Source organism: Mobula birostris, chromosome X, assembly GCF_030028105.1.
Source record: "Mobula birostris isolate sMobBir1 chromosome X, sMobBir1.hap1, whole genome shotgun sequence".
In the NCBI taxonomy this organism is placed as follows: Eukaryota; Metazoa; Chordata; class Chondrichthyes; order Myliobatiformes; family Myliobatidae; genus Mobula; species Mobula birostris.
Window position 1 is genome coordinate 13,628,746 of NC_092402.1, and position 21,234 is coordinate 13,649,979.

The 21,234-nt window shown below is 40.8% G+C and overlaps 1 protein-coding gene across 1 annotated transcript in view; it reads left to right on the top strand.

The window, feature by feature from the left end:
* LOC140191802 (rho GTPase-activating protein 23-like) overlaps positions 1-12,514 on the top strand; it is a 244,970-nt gene extending 232,456 nt beyond the window's left edge. The window contains 1 exon segment of the mRNA XM_072249578.1: positions 492-12,514. Coding sequence (XP_072105679.1) covers positions 492-2,189 — 1,698 coding nt within the window. The 3' untranslated portion in view covers positions 2,190-12,514.
* The last annotated feature ends 8,720 nt before the right edge of the window (positions 12,515-21,234 follow it).

The following is a 21,234-nucleotide window of genomic DNA, read 5'->3' on the forward strand; positions in this document are numbered from 1 at the left end:
GTATAACATTATTCAGCTGCACAACAGCCCTCGGGAAGAAGCTGTTTTTCAGTCTTACTGTCTTGGCTGAGATATTTCTGTATCTCCTACCAGATAGCGGGAGATTGAACAGACAGTGTCCAGGCTAGGATAGGTCTTTAATGATATTACGAGCATTGAGAGTTGTAGATTGTCTCCAGGGCTGGTAGCTGTGTCCCAGTAATGTGCTGAGCCGTCCTAATCACCCGTTGGAGTGCTTTGTGATCTGTCTTGCTGCAGCTGGAGTACCAGACTGTCATTCCATATGTCAGTATGTCAGATGGATGTGCCCTCTATTGCACATCGATAAAAGTTAGCCAGTAATTTTTGGGGCAGATTGACTCTCCTTAAGCATCTCAGGTATACCCAATGACTTAGTTTCCAGGATGCCAATATATTCATATTTTTCTTTTCTTATACACTTCTCTCTTGTTCACTGTTTGTGGGACTAATTTTGTTGTGTTTTATTGTAGGGATCATGGGGATCTAGGAAGGAGCTCTACAACAGGGAGCTTGTGATGTCAATCTTTGCAGCTGCCAACCGTAAGAGGAAGAAAAAAGAGGCGAAAATGCTTGAAAGCAGCACGGATGATGATTCCGAACACGAACCTATTAAGGCTATTAACAAAGAGAGATTATTAGACAAGAAGGGAATGGACAGAAAGAGGGATGTAGCAGGAGAGAGAGAGAGGGAGCTGGATAATAGCAGGAAGAGAGAGGTGGAGCCAATTGCTAGTAAAGAAATTCGGAAGAAAGTAGGAGAATCTAATTATTCCACCCAGCACTGCAATCAAATATCTCCATGGGAGAGTGAGGAAGCTAAACTGGACTCTTCATGTAAACCACACATCAGCCCATCTTCAGTTGGTACCGATCGTTCCTTAAAAGAAGGAGTCACCCTCAAACTTCTCAATTCAGACGGAAGAAGAAAATGCACAGGTCATGAAATAGCTATCCCTGGTCCTCAGTGTTACAACAACAATGAACAGGTTCCCAAAAGCCTCAAGCTGAAGATGTGGCGTACACCTGAGATGGAGCACAAGGAGCTGATCGCCACTGATGCCAGCTCAATTGTTTCAGGCTATTCCACCATTTCGTCCATAGCAACAACCCTAGATCATAACATCTGTCCTGAAGTGCAGTCCATTGCTGAGAGCAGGGGCGACGAAGCTGACGATGAAAGAAGTGAGCTCATCAGTGAGTGTGGAGGTCAGATCGAAACAGACAATGAAAGTGGCTACCTCACACGCACGCTGCCAGGCAAAGCTTCGAACTCACAGCAGACTTCAGGAAGATTTTCTCGCCGTGAGTCAGACAGTAATACAAGCTCTGACAAAGAAGGGATTGCAACACAGAAATTAAGCAATATGCCGTCTTTTAATTCCCACAGGTTAATTCAGTGCGATACCTTGGCTAGAAAGAAATTGACCAAACCTAAAGGTGCAAATGAACTTAGCGCAAAGATCAAAGAAGATGAAGAGACTTCATTGGTTGCAAATCTGTATCATGATTCAAATCAACCCAATTCCACCAAGACACACGATTTCCTCAAGACTGATTCAAACAAGGAGGATCCAACCAAAGTTTCAAAACGAATACTGACTGATCAAATGAAAGCTAGGCTGAAAACCTCAGCAGATGATATGTTTGGAGTAGGGCTAAGGAAACAGAACTCCCCGGAGACCCGGAGAAAGAAGAACATTAGAAGGAGACACACGGTAGTGGTACAGAATGATTTATCAGAGTTTCACTTCAGAGAATGGAAAGAAGAACAGCTAGGATTGAACAAAGACTGTAGCCATCGAGGGGGAAAACCTTCTAACATGAGCCAACTAAAGCAGAAAGTTGATTCCTGGGAGACTTCTGATCCGGGGGAAAGCATGCAGCCAGATTTAGAACCTAAACCCAAGGCAATATTCAGACCAGATGATCTAGATGCACAGTATTGTCCCAGTCATCGGAGTGGAAATTTGCAATCTGAACAGCCAGCATCCAGTAATAAGACTTTGAGTAGCAATGCAAGTTCAGAGCTTTGTCAGCCGGCCTTGTCATCTTCACCATCAGCTAGCTCGACGTCAGGTCCACTTAGAGACAGTGACTCGAATACTAAGTCCACAAGCGTAAAGCCTCAAAGACATTCGACCTCATCTCGATTTCATCAATACCTTTGATGGAAATTGATTAGTGCTAAAACTTTCAGCAGCTGGGCCAATGGTGAGGGTTTACTTCTCCCCTATTAACAGGCGGAAAACAGCTGATTGTTGGGGACATCAAAAAGCTCTCTTTTCTTTAGAGATGTTTAATGATAGAATCTGGCAGTCCCAGAAGCATTGACTGTATTTTTAAAGTTATTTTCTATCAATCTTCCTTCACTTAACCATTTTATAGAAAACTGAAAGGCTCTGCTGCTCTGTATTTTTTTGGGATGCACACACATTTCAGCAAGATGGATTTTTTAAAGAAAAAAAGCAGGTAATTGTAGGGAAATAATATTTGAAATAATGTCGTATTCATTACCAAAACCACCTAAACCTTGCTGTCTGTGCAGGCATGAATGATTTCCCATTGGAGTAGCCAAATTGGTGGGCAGTGGTCTTTTAGACAACTAAATAATTTCTCTGTAAATTCCAGTGGCTTTGTGTATGAGATGTCCTGGTGAAATATCCCAGGAAATATAGCTGATTGGGGTTTTTATTTATTTAAAATGGTGTTTTCCAGAAAGAAAACTAAAATCAGTACCTGCTTCGAAGATATCCGAATCAGTATCTGAATGACACCAACTGTCGTAACATTGTTTTAGTGAAGAGTCTGTCCCCTAGACACTGATCATTAGAATATCGTTCTCATGAAGGGTCAGGTCCCCCAGCTGACCTTCTCTTTACAGTTGTTGTATATGTTCATGACGGGGGGTTGTTAACAGTACGGGGCTGGTCAAATTGGGTGTGGGCTAAAGAGAGTGATATCAAGTTAGGCACTCGGGAGTGTAGCTGCAGAATTCAAAGGGCTTTGCTGGCTACTAATATACTGCTGCTAGTTTTGAACTTGCTTTGCTACCCACCCATGTTTTGGTGCAGTTCAAGTTCAAGTTATCGTCATTCAACCATATTGCCAAATGAAACAACATCCCTCCGGACCAAGGTACACAGCACAGTACCTACTGTATAACTCACACATAACACATAAAGTAATATTACCACAAGTAACTTAATAAATAATAAATTATATTCCAGAAGAGTGACAGTTAACATAAGGTGCATTTACGATACAAGTTAAACAGTAAACGATAATGGTGCTTCTTATGTGATGAGACCTGGGTGGTGGCAGGGAGTTCAGTAGTCTCACAGCCTGGGGAAGAAGCTGTTTCTCATCCTAATAGCCCCTGTCCTAATGATGTGGTACCTCCTGCCTGATGATAGGAGGGCAAAAAGATTGTGGGATGGATTGTGGAACCAGTTTAACCTTGATTAGCTGGGCGTCCACACCACAACTTGGATAACTTTGTTATCCTGTTTTCACAAAGGGCATGTTTCAGCTATCCAAAAGGAAGGGAATGATTTGGTGATAGACAGGGCACTTAAACCCAGATGTATTTAGAAAGTTATTTAAAATACTATGTAGATATTGATAGGTACTGAAGCATTGCTTTCCACTGACCCACAGCAGCATCATGTTGGCTCATGAACCTTCATTACTTTAACCTCCATTCCCTTATTAATTTGAGTTCCTCACTAACTAATGTAATTAAGATGTGACACATAGGGAGCAAACTCAATGCCATTTTAGTAGAGTTTTATTTTTAAGTGAATTTCATCTTTGTTTTTAAAATATATTTAAAATTTTCACCCTTTCCTTCCTTGAATTTTATCTATGTTAAACCGCACCCCCCCCACTCCTTAAATATGAGTGAGCACAGGTGATTTGCTTGTTAGCTCAATGTGAACAGTTGTTATGAGGGACAAGAAGAGGTACGGGTAGTTTTGTGGTATTAGAAATGAATCTGGATTGCAGATCCACTGTGCTCTAAGCCTCCTGTGATGGCACGTGTTCATTTCAATTCATGCCATGTCCACATGGTCCTGATTTTGAGAGAATTCTGATTGAAAGAGTAAGTCAGAAATAAAATCCTTCTCTGACAGGCCTCAATCTTTTTAACAGAAATTAATCTCTCCAAAGCTATTAGTGGTCAATTAACATACCATGTGACTGTCATCGTGGGCACCTCTGCAGCCCTTGATTTCAATGTCTTAAAGTGAAAGACAATAGATTGCAGGGAGTGAAGCACATGGGTTGCAAATACAGTTGATTCTGGTTAATTGGGACACATCGGCCCCAGTGCATTTTGGCCTAATTAAGCGGCTGCTCCAATTAACCAAAGTTTCATGGAAATGCTGTAGTAAAAAGGCATAAAAAAGACAAACTAAAGTTTAACTGAGTAACAAATTATGTATTTAAATGGAATACAGAACAAATTAGAACACTATCAATGCTACTACAGTTCTATAAAACTGTGTATTAGATCCTAATAGTTATTGACGGAGGAATTCATCCAGCGTACGCTGCTGTGTTCTTTTGATTGACTGCAAATGAACAAAATCAATGGAGACACCTGGTGTAGATAATGGACTGCCTTCATACAATACTATCGATGACTACATCCTCCAAATCTTCAGTTTCATTGTAACATTCAAGATGATTATCAATACCTTCAAATTCTAAGTGGTTCCTAACATGTTGAAGTAGTGAAATTGTTTAATTTTCACTCCCAGCCATTTCTGGCATCTCCAAGCGTGAATGCTTGAAACTGCAGTGAGCAAAACAGTTCTGAATTGTCTTACTGGCTATGTCTCGCCAGCTATCAGTGACAAAAATCACATGCAACTGATGCAATTTAAAAACTATTCACCCTAAGCCCGGTGTAGTGTCTAATAACCACACAAGTGGATGTGACTGACTAGTTAGAAACTGTTCGGCAGCAGTCTCCTGTCCCAATTAAATGGCATAGTGTCCAAAATAAAAGAACAAAATCCCAGCTGTTTTCCCAATTAGTTTTTGTTCTTTAATAGTTGCCCATATAAGTGGCTGCCCGGATTAAAATGACAGTGCAGTGAACAAGAATCTGCAGTATCCTGGCCGGAGTGCCACAGCTTGTCTGGAACTGAAGCAGAAATGCTGACCGTGCGTTTATATGCTGACTTTGTTGCACTTCAACAACTTCACAATGATGAAACAGGAGTAGTTTGGAGGAAATTCTCACCCCATCATGTCAGAAATGAGTAAGTTAAAGTCAAAAACACTGCAGATAAATTAAACACAAAATTCTGGAAATACTCAGCTAGTCTGATGCAACCAGTATTTTGGAGATCAGTTTCCAGACGGTTGAAGGCTGTGACTTGCTAGTATTTATCAAGTGTAGTTTGTTGGCATATTAGTCTGCATTAAATGTTTACTACAGGATTAACTAAATTATCTAGGTGATTAAAGATTTCTACCTAATCATGAGCAAGTTTTGTTCAATGCATATTAGTTTTATGCTATTTAACAACAGATTTAATTTTAATTATTAAGAAATCCGTTTGTAAATAGGATAAATCTATATTGTTTCTTTAATAAAGTATCTATGCTATACTACAACTAATGCACTAATCACCAAAGTATTTATATTTTATACTTATTAACAAAAAACCCAAACTAACAAGTTAAGATTTGCTTTATTTAATTAAAATACCAATCTTAGGGGCACTGGTCTCTGTGTCAAAATATTTTGTTAACCCATTTTATTGGTGAGGGGTGAGTCATGAGAATTGTATATCATTTTTATCCAGGCAGAATTATGACTCTAAAATGTGCTGATGATTTTAATTGACTAGCACAGTGGTATGAATACATTTTTTAAATTGTTGCCAGACAAATTTTTTCTTTGATGATGATGCTTGAACATGGATTTTTAAAGGCTTCATCTTCAAAATGCAAAATGAAGTGGAATTTAATCACAGTGAGAGATACTATGGTAGCACTTAGGTCTCCAATAGGGAAAGGGGCACAATAGTTTTACACACTTCAAGCTATGCTGCATCCAGTTTGTATTGCCACACCAAATAAATCAGTACAAGTCCCTTCTACAGTTGTTCAGTTAGCTAAGGAAATGCAAAATATCCCACTTGAGCCTCAACTTTGTTGGGTTAACTGATTTCAACTAAGCCATGATTCTTGGCTAACTTCGGCTCACAAGATGCTGAGATACATTTTAGGATGCACTGGGACAAGTCAGTGATGTAACCTGCAGTCATCAGGTGTTTTGGGTCTTTCAGCATCAGACCCCCTTGACCAGGTGACTCAACCAGGGTTGTTCAGGCCCTGGTTTGTGTCCCAGCAGCATTCGTCCATGGGTCACATCTCTGGAACCATGGCTATCAGCAGCCTCTGTGACAACCCTGATGGCTCTTCTGTTCGCAGCCCCCGTAATGCCAAGGAGAGAGTAGTTTCAGCACAGTGAGCAGCCAGCAAAACCTAATTTCTCAGTAGCAAAGCTGACAGTGATAGTTGACAGAGTCTGGAGCCGTCTATTGCCATCTTCTTTGGCTGGTATCTGGTATCCCTGGAATAATCTAAACCTATGGGAGAGAGTTGGTTTTCTTTACAAAGTGAGGTGGACAGTAAAAGAATAGTTGAGGATGTGAAGTGTGAAGCTGAGAAATTTTATGTCAATATGGAAAGATTAAAAATCATCTTAGGACATTTTATTTACTCAGTTTCTTTTCCATTCACTCCCATGTCTGTGCACTATTCTTCCAGATAGAATAGATACCTGATCATTTCTACTCTGAAACCAGTTGTGACTTAGTTTCCTTGTGCTTTTAAAATTGAAGTTGTCCTGTGACCCCTTTTAGATAATACAAAGAATCCAAATCAGAATCAGGTTTAATATCACTGGCTTATGACATGAAATTTGTTGTTATGCGGCAGCAGTACATTGCAATACATTATAACAAAAACCATAAATGACAGTAAGAAGTACTGTATATACATATATATTTAAAAAGTTAAACAAATAGTGCAAAAAGAGAAAAAAAAGTAGTGAGGCATTGAGTCCATTGCCCATTTAGGAATTTGGTGGCTGAGGGGGAAGAAGCTATTCCTGAATCATTGAATGTGTGCATTCAGGCTCCTGTACCTCCTTTCCTGATGGTAGCAATGAGTAGAGGGCATGTCTTGGGTGATGGGAGTCCTTAATAATGGATGCCACCTTTTTGAGGCATCGCTGCTTGAAGATGTCCCAGAAGCTGGGGAGGCTAGTGCCCACAGTGGAGCTTAACTGAGTTTACAACTTTCTGTAGTGTAATTTTGATCCTGTGCCTTGCCCCCTCCCCCATACCAGTTAGAATGCTCTCCATAGTATATCTGTAGAAATTTACGAGTAAATTTGGTGACATACCGAATCTCCTCAAACTCCTCATGAAATATAGCCACTGTTGTGCCTTCTTTGTAACTGTATCGATATGCCAGGCCCAGGATAGTCCCTCAGAGGCATTGACACAGGTGTTGAAAGGGATTTCTGTTGCCCTAAATTATCGCTCTACTGATTAATGAGGGATACTTGGGCTTGGGTTCTGGCTCATTGTCTCAGGTTCTCAAGTAAACGTTTACTACCGTCTCAACAAGCTGATGGGAGAAGACCTTAGTGTTCTGCTTCAGGATTTGTCCATCACTAATCAACGTAAGAGCATCCTATCGAGAAATTTTCACAGATTTCCTCCTGGACACAAAAACAAAGAATGGCTTACCTAGCCAACATTTTCATAGGAAACCACAAAATAGGGGATTGCAATCATTACATAATAATAGCAACAACTAAATATACAATTTGGGGATTAAATGCTCATCAAATTAGACTTTGCATGCAAAGCAAGAGTAATTAATTTCACCCCATGCCATTTAGAACACAGGACACAAAAGCCCGAACTTAGTAAATTTGTTGGATATTTTGAAGGTTTTGTTTTCCTCTGCATGTCATATTTGGATAGGTCTGGCTAAATTGGAACACAATTTAGTATTGTTTATTCCATTTTAAATAATCAGTAAAGTGCATTTGATAACGTTGCCATAGACTCAAGTAAAGGTAGGTAGTTTAGAAAGATTAAGTAGTCCCAAGCTCCTGTCAGAACTCTTTCAAACCATAAACTCAGGATGCTAGAAATCCAGAGCAACACACACAAAATGTTGGAGGAACTCTGCAGGTCAGGCAGCATCTATGGAGAGGAATAAACAGCCAACTCGTTGGGCCAATATCCTTCATCAAGACTCATTCAGTCCTGATGAAGGGTCTCAGCTCAAAACGTCGACTTGGCATCTATGGAAAGGAATAAACAGACGACATCTCAGGCGAACTTGTATGTGACAGCTGGGCTTGGTTTTATGGTGTCACTCACATCAGTTTAATGCATCAATTGGTTTCTCCTCAAAAGTGGACAATTTCCGTAACTGGGAACCACTGTTTATTATTTTACTCCGTTGGGAAAGGAGTTTACATTCCCTCACTCACTGGCCAGCCCATCACCTCTTCTCTCCAAATACCACATCCAATTTTTTCCTACTCATTCAGTTATGGGAATATATTCCCCTTGGTCAGAACAGTGTTTATGCCCCACAGCCATACTGTGCCCTGGCTATCTTTTATCCTTTATTCAGCCTTGATTATCTAACTTGATGCTGTTGTATTACCATATGCAATGGCAGTATTCATGCTCAACAGTGCCCAATGTCTCTTGACAGCTTTGAGATGTCCTGAGGAAAAGTATAATGCAAATGCACATCATTTCTTCAGAATCAGAATTGTGAAATTTGTTCTTTTGCTGTCACCTCCAACCAGAGCTCATCTCAGATGGATTTCTTGTATGACAACAAACTGTCTGTCATTAGCTCTACACATATGTTTTTTCACTAGTTACACTAATGTCTCTTGATCTGTCTGTCACCATCTGATTAGAAGAGATATTCTAGATCTGTTTGCTTGCTTGTTTCTGTAATGCTAAGCTGGGGGGGGGCAAAAAAAACTTTTACGTTACAAATTCCAAGTAGGAGTTCAGGGTCAGTTTAAAGAGTCCATTGAAAACAGGGGTAGAAACTACATAATTAATATTTTATTGGTATATTGGAATGCATTTCTTTCTTAACGATTCATATTTTATAGGTATATCAGAATACATCCCTTAATAATTCTATTTAAAAAGATTGACTGTTTTTAAAATGTAATTGATAAGTCATTCATTCACTGATAATTGTAGCAAAGAATTGTAGCAAACAGATTTTGTTCTCTGACAAATGTATTATTTCCATAAATAGCTAAAATGTGGAGGAATGGACAGAGAATGTTAGGGGTAAGAGAAGGGGAAAAGATATTTAAACAAAGTACTACTGCACTCTTGGCATTCCCTTTGAGATGAATATACTGAGAAATATTAGATGGTAATAAAGCATTCTGATATGCTGAGTGTTGTAGTTAGCAAATAACTGCTTCTATTTATGTGTACCGTTATCCTTTCTAAGTTCAAAGTAAATTTATTATCGAAGTGCATATATGTACAATATACAGCCCTGAGATTCCCTTTCTTGCAATAAATTCATAATAGACTAATAGCCATAATAGAAAGATCGCACCAATTTGGATGTTCAACCAGTGTGCAAAAAATAACAAAATGTGCAAATACAAAAATAAGGAAATAATAATAATAATAAATAAGCAATAAATATGGAGAACATGAGATGAAGAGACCTTGAAAAGGAGTCCATAGGTTGTGGGAACATTTCAATGATGGACAAATGAAGTTTATCCCCTTTGGTTCAAGAGCCTGATGGTTGTGGGGGGGGGGGGGGGGTGAACCTGGTGGTGTGACTCCAGAGGCTCCTGTACCTTCTTCCTGATGGCAGCAATGAGAAGAGAGCATGTCCTGGGTGGTGGGGGGAGAGGATGATCCCTGATAGTTGCTGCTGCTTTCCTGTGGCAACGCTCCATGTGGCTGTGCTCAATGGTGGGGAGGACTGGACTGTATCCATTACTTTTTGTAGAGTTTTATGTTCAAGGTCTGTGGTGTTTCCATACCAGGCTGTGATACAGCCACAATAATTAATTCTAGTGATAATATCTTTTCTAATATCCCATTTATGAAAACTTCACATCAAACCCTAGTGAGGACAGAGTGAGCAGTCGTGTTGCACATGCCCTTTATTGGTCTGTGATCATCCTTTTGCTCAAGCCTTTAATATTTTTGTGGCCATCTGAATCTTCGTCAGTTGTGTTCTCACTGTCAGCTGATGAATCTAGGGACTTTGTAGACAATGCTAAAGAATTAGCTGGAGAGAGAATACCAAAAACAGCTTGGTTTTATTTTGCTGATGCAGTTGTGGCCATGTGACTTTCTATGGTTTTGTATTGAAAGGTGTGCATTTAACCTCAGTGTGCGTGCGTGTGTGTATGTACATACAAATATATATAATATATTTTTATCGTGTTGTTTACATTAGTGCTTCTGTGCACATTTTTTTCATTTCCACTGTTACTTGAATTTTTAATTTTCGATACTTCTGCTCCGCAGCTAGCTCAGGTCGAATTAAAAACTCGGTAACATGCATATCCTTAAAAATGCATTTAAAAACTTATTTAACCGGAGCTGGAGGTGGTCACACCTGTATTGCCACAATACCGCATTTTAAAAATATTTACTTAGTCATTGGGGTAAGGTCTAGGAAAAGTCACGTCAAGTTCAAGTTGTTTTTGAAGATCATGAGATAAGAAAAAAACTGAAGAATAAATGGTGCGTTTTGGAATAATGTCCAATATTTTATAAGTGACTTCTCAGGATTTTGCATCTTAGAACCCTGTTAAAACTGCTGTTTTATCACTTACTGAGCAGCAAAAAAGTTCAAATATTTAGATTCCTTCCTTGTTACTTTGCCCCATTGTACCAGTGATTTAATTACATCTTTAAAACAATTTGGGGTTAATTCCAATCTGAAATTCCAGTATTGTGAGCTGCAACTAATTCTCAAGTGTGATGTGTATAGGGGAGCAAATTGACAACACTTTGTGGGTTATTGTATGGAAATCCCTTGAAGTTTGGATTAGCAGCAGCACCTCCTTCTCAATTTTATATCTGTAAAGTCAAACTGAACTGAAGTTCATTGCTGTGAAAGCATGACTTTAAACAAAGGATTGCATTGCTAACCAGTGGTGTAAAATGCAGGAACATCCTGCTGAACCATTGTTCTAAGGTGTTTAAGACCAAGGTGGTTTTTCCCCAAAACTACCAAGAAGGTTTGCCAAAAATTTTCTTAACAAAATATGCATATTTCTTACTCATTTATATTATTTTTAAATACTTGCAAAAATGTTTAGTAGTTTGTGAAAACATTTTCTTCGTCATGTTTCTGAAATTCATCATTATTACACAATGTGCAGATGCACCTTAAAACAAGCCAGGAAGTTTAACAATTATAGATGAGTTTTAGACTGCAATTGTATTTAGCCATTTTTGCTTTAATTACCTATTCATGAAAAATGCCTCATGTTTTGCAAGTCATTTTTTCATGTCTAGATTCCAGGCAGCACTGGGATTTATGTTAATACAGTATAACATTTAATGATTGTTTTAATTTAATTATGAATGTTTTTAGTGTAACTCTTATTATATACAATCCATTTTATTTCTCCGACCTATACGGGAAAGGTCGAGGGAGTGGTCTTCTGCATCTTCTGCATCATACTGCGCCAGTGACAGGATGCCGTTTGGCTTCCTCCTGGTGCCAAATTTGCCGACCTCTGAGCATCTTGTTTAAATCTGGGAAGGTGGGGTGCGGGTGAGATGAGCGTGTGAGAGTTTAGCTTAAAATAAAGCACTGTGGTGGGGATTTCAGTATTAACAGCCCATGCTGTGGATAAAAGGAAAAATGTGCTACACTGTCAAAGCAACAATTGTACCACTTAAAGAAAATTAGTAAGACACAATGTCTAAACCGAGACGCTTTATAGCACACTTCAACACCTTTTTATATTGTTTGTTTTGTGTCGCTGTTTACCTGCAGTATTGAGAGAGATTGTTTGGCGAGCAAGCATTTCAAGTGCTTCCATTTTAATACAAAGAGGCATTCCAATGGGGCATTGAATGGTGCCAGCATAACCTTCTTCCAATTTAGTATGTGCTGTTTATTAAAAGTACGCAAACTTGCTGTAAAATTAACTGCTTATTTTGTAAATATGTTCAAGTAAGTGTCGACTCTGACAGAAGCTGTGTAACATAGATATATAAATAGTGTTTAATTAAAACAAGTTTCTTCTGCCTTTTTTTTGCCAATCGGTTGTTACAAGGACAATGTGATATTGTTAAAGTCTGCATGAACTCCTGGAGTTTACAACTGCAAATGTACATGCAAATGGCAATGCTTTAAATAATGCACCATCCTCTTTTATAGTAATGAAAATAAACTGACGTCCCCTCCAGTAAAACTAGTTTGGCATTTATTTTATTATTAATTAAATATTGGTGCTGACGTTGCACATGGCGCAAGAGTGTTATTCTGCAATGACGGGCATGTGGCATACTGAGGTTGCTAGGACACGGAGCATTACAGGGTAGTACAGGACATAGAAAATAGGTGCAGGAGTAGGCCATTCGGCCCTTCGAGCCTGCACCGCCATTTATTATGATCATGGCTGATCATCCAACTCAGAACCCCGCCCCAGCCTTCCCTCCGTACCCCCTGACCCCCGTAGCCACAAGGGCCATATCTAACTCCCTCTTAAATATAGCCAATGTACTGGCCTCAACTGCTTCCTGTGGCAGAGAATTCCACAGATTCACCACTCTCTGAGTGAAGAAGTTTTTCCTAATCTCGGTCCTAAAAGGCTTCCCCTCTATCCTCAAACTGTGACCCCTCGTTCTGGACTTCCCCAACATCAGGACAATCTTCCTGCATCTAGCCTGTCCAATCCCTTTAGGATCTTATACGTTTCAATCAGATCCCCCCTCAATCTTCTAAATTCCAATGAGTACAAGCCCAGTTCATCCAGTCTTTCTTCATATGAAAGTCCTGCCATCCCAGGAATCAATCTGGTTAACCTTCTCTGTACTCCCTCTATGGCAAGGATGTCTTTCCTCAGATTAGGGGACCAAAACTGCACACAATACTCCAGGTGTGGTCTCACCAAGGCCTTGTACAACTGCAGTAGTACCTCCCTGCTCCTGTACTCGAATCCTCTTGCTATGAATGCCAGCATACCATTCGCCTTTTTCACCGCCTGCTGTACCTGCATGCCCACTTTCAATGACTGGTGTATAATGACACCCAGGTCTCGTTGCACCTCCCCTTCTCCTAATCGGCCACCATTCAGATAATAATCTGTTTTCCTGTTTTTGCCGCCAAAGTGGATAACCTCACGTTTATCCACATTAAATTGCATCTGCCATGAATTTGCCCACTCACCCAACCTATCCAAGTCACCCTGCATCCTCTTAGCATCCTCCTCACAGCTAACACTGCCGCCCAGCTTCGTGTCATCCGCAAACTTGGAGATGCTGCATTTAATTCCCTCATCCAAGTCATTAATATATATTGTAAACAACTGGGGTCCCAGCACTGAGCCTTGCGGTACCCCACTTTCATGACTCGGCTCATGTTGCTGTACTGACCTTTTAACCTGCTCTAAGATCAATCTAAGCCTTCTTTCCTTCTGTAGGAGCCATGAATCTATTTTCTTGCTGTATTGTATTTTGTGTTGCACGTTCATTATGGGTAATTTGTCAGGTGGGTTGGAGCACGGTAGAAGCAAATGCGTATAGTTACGTATGCTCTCTTTGTCTTAGTTCAGTTTAGTTTGAGAGAGTGAGCCGGGGTGTTGTTTTTCTGTTACAGATCCATAGAACAGTACAGAACAGAAATAGGCTCATCAGCCCATCTAGTCCACGACGAACCATTTTAACTGCCGGCTCCCATGGACCTGCACCTCATACCCTTACTATCCATGTACCTATCCAAATTCACCTTAAATGTTGAAATCAAGCTCACATGCACCACTTGTGCTGGCAGCTCATTCCACACTCTCACCACCCTCCGAGTGAAGAAATTTCCCCTTGTGTTCCTCTTAAACTTCTTATGTTTCACCCTTAACCCACGACCTCTGGTTGTAGTCGCACCCAACTTCAGTAGAAAAAGCCTGTTTGCATTTACCTCTATCAAATCTCACATCTTCTATGGTCTAAGGAATAAAGTCCTAATCTGTTCACTTTTTCCTTAAAACTCAGGTCCTCCAGACCTGGCAACATCCTTGTGAATTCCATCTGCCATTTTCAGCCCATTTTTCCAGCTGGTCCAGATCCCTGTGCAAGCCCATGATGGCCTTCTTCGCTGCTCACTACACTCCCAATCTTGGCGTTATCCACAAATTTGCTGATCCAGTTAACCACATGATCATCTAGATCCCACAAAGCCAATGTCTAATTCAATTTACTACCTCATCCTGAATGCCAAGCGACTGAGCCTTCTTGACCACCATCAAATGCCTTGCTAACGTCCACTGCCTTGCCTTCATCCACTTTCCTGGTAACTTCCTCAAAAAACTATGTAAGATTGGTTAGTTATGACATACCACGCACAAAGCCATGCTGACTATCCTTAATCAGTCCATGTCTATCCAAGTACGTACATATCTGGTCCCTTGGAATACCTTCTAATAACTTTACCACTACTGATGTCAGACTCACCAGCCTATAATTTCCTGGTTTATGTTCATAGCCTTTCTTAACAGCGGAACAACACTATTTATCCTCCAATCCTCTGGTACCTCTCCTGTTGCTAAGGATGGTTTAAACATCTCTGCTACGGCCCCTGCAATTTCTGCACACACTTCCTGCAGGGTCTGAAGGAACAGCTTGTCAGGCCCTGGGGATCTGACCACCCTGACAGCAAACACCTCCTCCTCTGTAATCTGTACAGGGTTCCTGAAATTGATCTCTCCCATCTCTTTTGTCTCCACACATGGACTGTCATTCTGATATTCCAGAGGACCAATTTTGTCCCTTGCAATCTTTTTGCTCTTAACTTCTGTAGAATCCCTGAGGATTCTCCTTCACCTTGTCCGCTAGGGCAACCTCATGCCTTATTTTAGCCCTCTTGATTCCTATCTTGAGTGTTCTCTTGTATTTCTTGTTCTCCATAAGCACTTCATTAGTTCTTACCTGCTATGCACCTTTTTTTTTCTTGACCAGAGCCTCAATATCTCTTGAAAACCAAGGTTCCCTACATTGTTATCTTTACCTATTATTCTGACAGGCACATAGAGCAGAGAAGAGTACAGCACAGTAACGGGCTATTTGGCCCACAATGTTCCAAACCAGCTAAAAAGTAAATCCAAAACTCTCAAACACTAATCCCTCCTACCTACACCATGTCTACATCCTTCCATCTCCCTACATCCTTGTGCCTATCCAAACGTCTCTTCAAAACCTGGAATGTCTTTGCCTCTACCAGGATACCAGGCAGCACATTCCAGGCATCCACGACTCTCTGAGTAAAAAAAACTTTCCCCTCATATGCCCCTTAAACCTACCCCCTCTCACCTTCAATGCTTGCCATCTGGTATGAGACATTTCATAGAAACATAGAAAATAGGAGTAGGCCATTCGGCCCTTCGAGCCTGCACCGCCATTTATTATGATCATGGCTGATCATCCAACTCAGAACCCCCCCCAGCCTTCCCTCCATACCCCCTGATCCCCGTAGCCACAAGGGCCATATCTAACTCCCTCTTAAATATAGCCAATGAACTGGCCTCAACTGTTTCCTGTGGCAGAGAATTCCACAGATTCACCACTCTCTGTGTGAAGAAGTTTTTCCTAATCTCGGTCCTAAAAGGCTTCCCCTTTATCCTCAAACTGTGGCCCCTTGTTCTGGACTTCCCCAACATCGGGAACAATCTTCCTGCATCTAGCCTGTCCAATCCCTTTAGGATTTTATACGTTTCAATCAGATCCCCCCTCAATCTACTAAATTCCAACGAGTACAAGCCCAGTTCATCCAGTCTTTCTTCATATGAAAGTCCTGCCATCCCAGGAATCAATCTGGTGAACCTTCTTTGTACTCCCTCTATGGCAAGGATGTCTTTCCTCAGATTAGGGGACCAAAACTGCACACAATACTCCAGGTGTGGTCTCACCAAGGCCTTGTACAACTGCAGTAGTACCTCCCTGCTCCTGTACTCGAATCCTGTCACTATAAATGCCAGCATACCATTCGCCTTTTTCACCGCCTGCTGTACCTGCATGCCCACTTTCAATGACTGGTGTAAAATGACACCCAGGTCTCGTTGCACCTCCCCTTTTCCTAATCGGCCACCATTCAGATAATAATCTGTTTTCCTATTTTTGCCACCAAAGTGGATAACTTCACATTTATCCACATTAAATTGCATCTGCCATGAATTTGCCCACTCACCCAACCTATCCAAGTCACCCTGCATCCTCTTAGCATCCTCCTCACAGCCAACACCACCACCCAGCTTCGTGTCATCCGCAAACTTGGAGATGCTGCATTCAATTCCCTCATCCAAGTCATTAATATATATTGTAAACAACTGGGGTCCCAGCACTGAGCCTTGCGGTACCCCACTAGTCACTGCCTGCCATTCTGAAAAGGTCCCGTTTATTCCCACTCTTTGCTTCCTGTCTGCTAACCAATTCTCCATACACATCAATACCTTACCCCCGATACCGTGTGCTTTAAGTTTGCACACTAACCTCCTGTGTGGGACCTTGTCAAAAGCCTTTTGAAAATCCAAATATACCACATCCACTGGTTCTCCCCTATCCACTCTACTAGTTACATCCTCAAAAAATTCTATGAGATTCATCAGACATGATTTTCCTTTCACAAATCCATGCTGACTTTGTCCGATGATTTCACCGCTTTCCAAATGTGCTGTTATCACATCCTTGATAACTGACTCCAGCAGTTTCCCCACCACCGACGTTAGGCTAACCAGTCTATAATTCCCCGGTTTCTCTCTCCCTTTTTTAAAAAGTGGGGTTACATTAGCCACCCTCCAATCCTCAGGAACTAGTCCAGAATCTAATGAGTTTTGAAAAATTATCACTAATGCATCCACTATTTCTTGGGCTACTTCCTTAAGCACTCTAGGATGCAGACCATCTGGCCCTGGGGATTTATCTGCCTTCAATCCCTTCAATTTACCTAACACCACTTCCCTACTAACATGTATTTCGCTCAGTTCCTCCATCTCACTGGACCCTCTGTCCCCTACTATTTCTGGAAGATTATTTATGTCCTCCTTAGTGAAGACAGAACCAAAGTAATTATTCAATTGGTCTGCCATGTCCTTGCTCCCCATAATCAATTCACCTGTTTCTGTCTGCAGGGGACCTACATTTGTCTTTACCAGTCTTTTCCTTTTTACATACCTATAAAAGCTTTTACAGTCAGTTTTTATGTTCCCTGCCAGTTTTCTCTCATAATCTTTTTTCCCCTTCCTAATTAAGCCCTTTGTCCTCCTCTGCTGAACTCTGAATTTCTCCCAGTCCTCAGGTGAGCCACTTTCTCTGGCTAATTTGTATGCTTCTTCTTTGGAATTGATACTATCCCTAATTTCTCTTGTCAGCCACGGGTGCACTACCTTCCTTGATTTATTCTTTTGCCAAACTGGGATGAACAATTGTTGTAGTTCATCCATGCAACCTTTAAATGCTTGCCATTGCATATCCACCGTCAATCCTTTAAGTGTCATTTGCCAGTCTATCTTAGCTAATTCACGTCTCATACCTTCAAAGTTACCTTTCTTTAAGTTCAGAACCTTTGTTTCTGAATTAACTATGTCACTCTCCATCTTAATGAAGAATTCCACCATATTATGGTCACTCTTACCCAAGGGGCCTCTCACGACAACATTGCTAATTATCCCTTCCTCATTGCTCAATACCCAGTCCAGAATAGCCTGCTCTCTAGTCGGTTCCTCGACATGTTGGTTCAAAAAACCATCCCGCATACATTCCAAGAAATCCTCTTCCTCAGCACCTTTACCAATTTGGTTCACCCAATCTACATTGTAGATTGAAGTCACCCATTATAACTGCTGTTCCTTTATTGCACACATTTCTAATTTCCTGTTTAATACCATCTCTGACCTCACTACTACTGTTAGGTGACCTATACACAACTCCCACCAGCGTCTTCTGCCCCTTAGTGTTACACAGCTCTACCCATATCGATTCCACATCTTCCCGGCTTTTGTCCTTCCTTTCTATTGCGTTAATCTCTTCTTTAACCAGCAACGCCACCCCACCTCCCCTTCCTTTCAACCCTGGGAAACAGATACTCCCTGTCTACTCTATCAATGCCTCTCATCATCTTGTGAACCTCCTTCAGGTCTCTCCTCAGCCTCCGTTGCCCCAGAGAAAACAACCCAAGTTTCTCATGATAGCCAGTCTCTCATGATAGCACATGCCCTCTAAACCAGGCAGCATCCTGGTAAACCTCTTCTGCACCTTCCTCAAAGCCTCAACATCCTTCCTACAGTGGGGCAACCAGAAATGTATGCAATATTCCAGATGAGGCCTTACCAGAGTTTTATAAAGTTGCAACATAACCTCCTGACTTTTGAACTCAGTGCCTCGACTCATTAAAGCAAGCATTCCATAAGCATTCTTAACCATCTCATCGACCTGTGTAGCCATTTTCAAGGAGCTATGAATTTGGATCCCAAGATTTCTCTACTCAGCAACATAGTTACAGATCTTGCCCTGAACAATGAACTGTCTCCTTGCATTTGTCCTACTGAGGTGCAACACCTCACATTTATCTGGGTTAAACTCCATCTGCCATTTCTCAGCCCATATCTGAAACTGATCTACATTATATTGTATTCTTTGCCAGTCTTCTGCACTACCCACAACTCCACCAATCTTGGTATCATTCACAAATTTATTAACCCACCCATCTATATTTTCATCCAAATCATTTATATAACCATATAACAATTACAGCACGGAAACAGGCCAACTCGGTCCTTCTAGTTCGTGCTGAGCTCTTACTCTCACCTAGTCCCACCGACCTACATTTAGCCTATAACCCTCCATTCCTTTCCTGTCCATGTACCTATCCAATTTAACTTTAAACGACAACATCGAACCTGCCTCAACCACTTCTGCTGGAAGCTCATTCCACACAGCTACCACTCTCTGAGTGAAGATGTTACCCCTAAACTTTTGCCCTTTAACTCTCAACTCATATCCTCTTGTTTGAATCTCCCCCACTCTCAATGGAAAAAGCCTATCCACGTCAACTCTATCTATCCTCCTCATAATTTTAAACACCTCTATCAAGTCCCCCCTCAACCTTCTACGTTCCAGAGAATAAAGACCCAACTTGTTCAACCTTTCTCTGTAACTTAGGAGATGAAACCCAGGTAACATTCCAGTAAACCTCCTCTGTACTCTTTCAATTTTGTTGACATCTTTCCTATAATTCGGTGACCAGAACTGTACACGATACTCCAAATTTGGCCTTACCAATGCCCTGTACAATTTCAACATTACATCCCAACTCCTATACTCAATGCTCTGATTTATAAAGGCCAGCATACCAAAAGCTTTCTTCACCACCCTATCCACATGAGATTCCACCTTCAGGGAACTATGCACCAGTATTCCTAGATCCCTCTGTTCTACAGTATTCTTCAATGCCCTACCATTTACTATGTATGTCCTATTTTGATTATTCCTACCAAAATGTAGCACCTCACATTTATCAGCATTAAACTCCATCTGCCATCTGTCAGCCCACTCTTCTAACTGGCCTAAATCTCTCTGCAAGCTTTGAAAACCTACTTCATTATCCACAACTCCACCTATCTTAGTATCATCTGCATACTTACTAATCCAATTTACCACCCCGCCATCCAGATCATTAATATATATGACAAACTACATTGGACCCAGTACAGATCCCTGAGGCACACCACTAGTCACCGACCTCCAATCTGACAAAGTTATCCACCACTACTCTCTGGCGTCTCCCATCCAGCCACTGCTGAATCCATTTTACTACTTCAATATTAGTACCTAACGATTGAATCTTCCTAACTAACTTTCTGTGTGGAACCTTGTCAAAGGCCTTACTGAAGTTCATATAGATAACATCCACCGCTTTACCCTCGTCAACTTTCCTGGTAACCTCTTCAAAAAATTCAATAAGATTTGTCAAACATGACCTTCCACGCACAAATCCATGTTGACTGTTCCTAATCAGACCCTGTCTATCCAGATAATTATATATACCATCTCTAAGAATACTTTCCATCAGTTTACCCACCACTGACATCAAACTCACAGGCCGATAATTGCTAGGTTTACTCTTAGAACCCTTTTTAAACAATGGAACAACATGAGCAATACGCCAATCCTCCGGCACCATCCCCGTTTCTAATGACATTTGAAATATTTCTGTCAGAGCCCCTGCTACTTCTACACTAACTTCCCTCAAGGTCCCAGGGAATATCCTGTCAGGACCCAGAGACTTATCCACTTTTATATCCTTAAAAGCACCAGTACTTCCTCTTCTTTAATCATCATAGTTTCCATAACTTCCCTACCTGTTTCCCTTACCTTACACAATTCAATATCCTTCTCCTTAGTGAATACCGAAGAAAAGAAATTGTTCAAAATCTCCACCAACTCTTTTGGCTCCGCACATAGCTGTCCACTCTGATTCTCTAAGGGACCAATTTTATCCCTCACTATCCTTTTGCTATTAATATAACTGTAGAAACCCTTTGGATTTATTTTCACCTTACTTGCCAAAGCAACCTTGTATCTTCTTTTAGCTTTTCTAATTTCTCGCTTAAGATTCTTTTTACATTATTTATATTCCTCGAGCACCTCATTAATTCCAAGCTGCCTATATTTATTGTAGATCTCTCTCTTTTTCTGAACCAAGTTTCTAATATCCCTTGAAAACCATGGCTCTCTCAAACTGTTAACCTTTCCTTTCAACCCAACAGGAATATAAAGATTCTGTACCCTCAAAATTTCACCTTTAAATGACCTCTATTTCTCTATTACATCCTTCCCATAAAACAAATTGTCCCAATCCACTCCTTCTAAATTGTTTTGCATCTCCTCAAAGTTAGCCTTCCTCCAATCAAAAATCTCAACCCTGGGT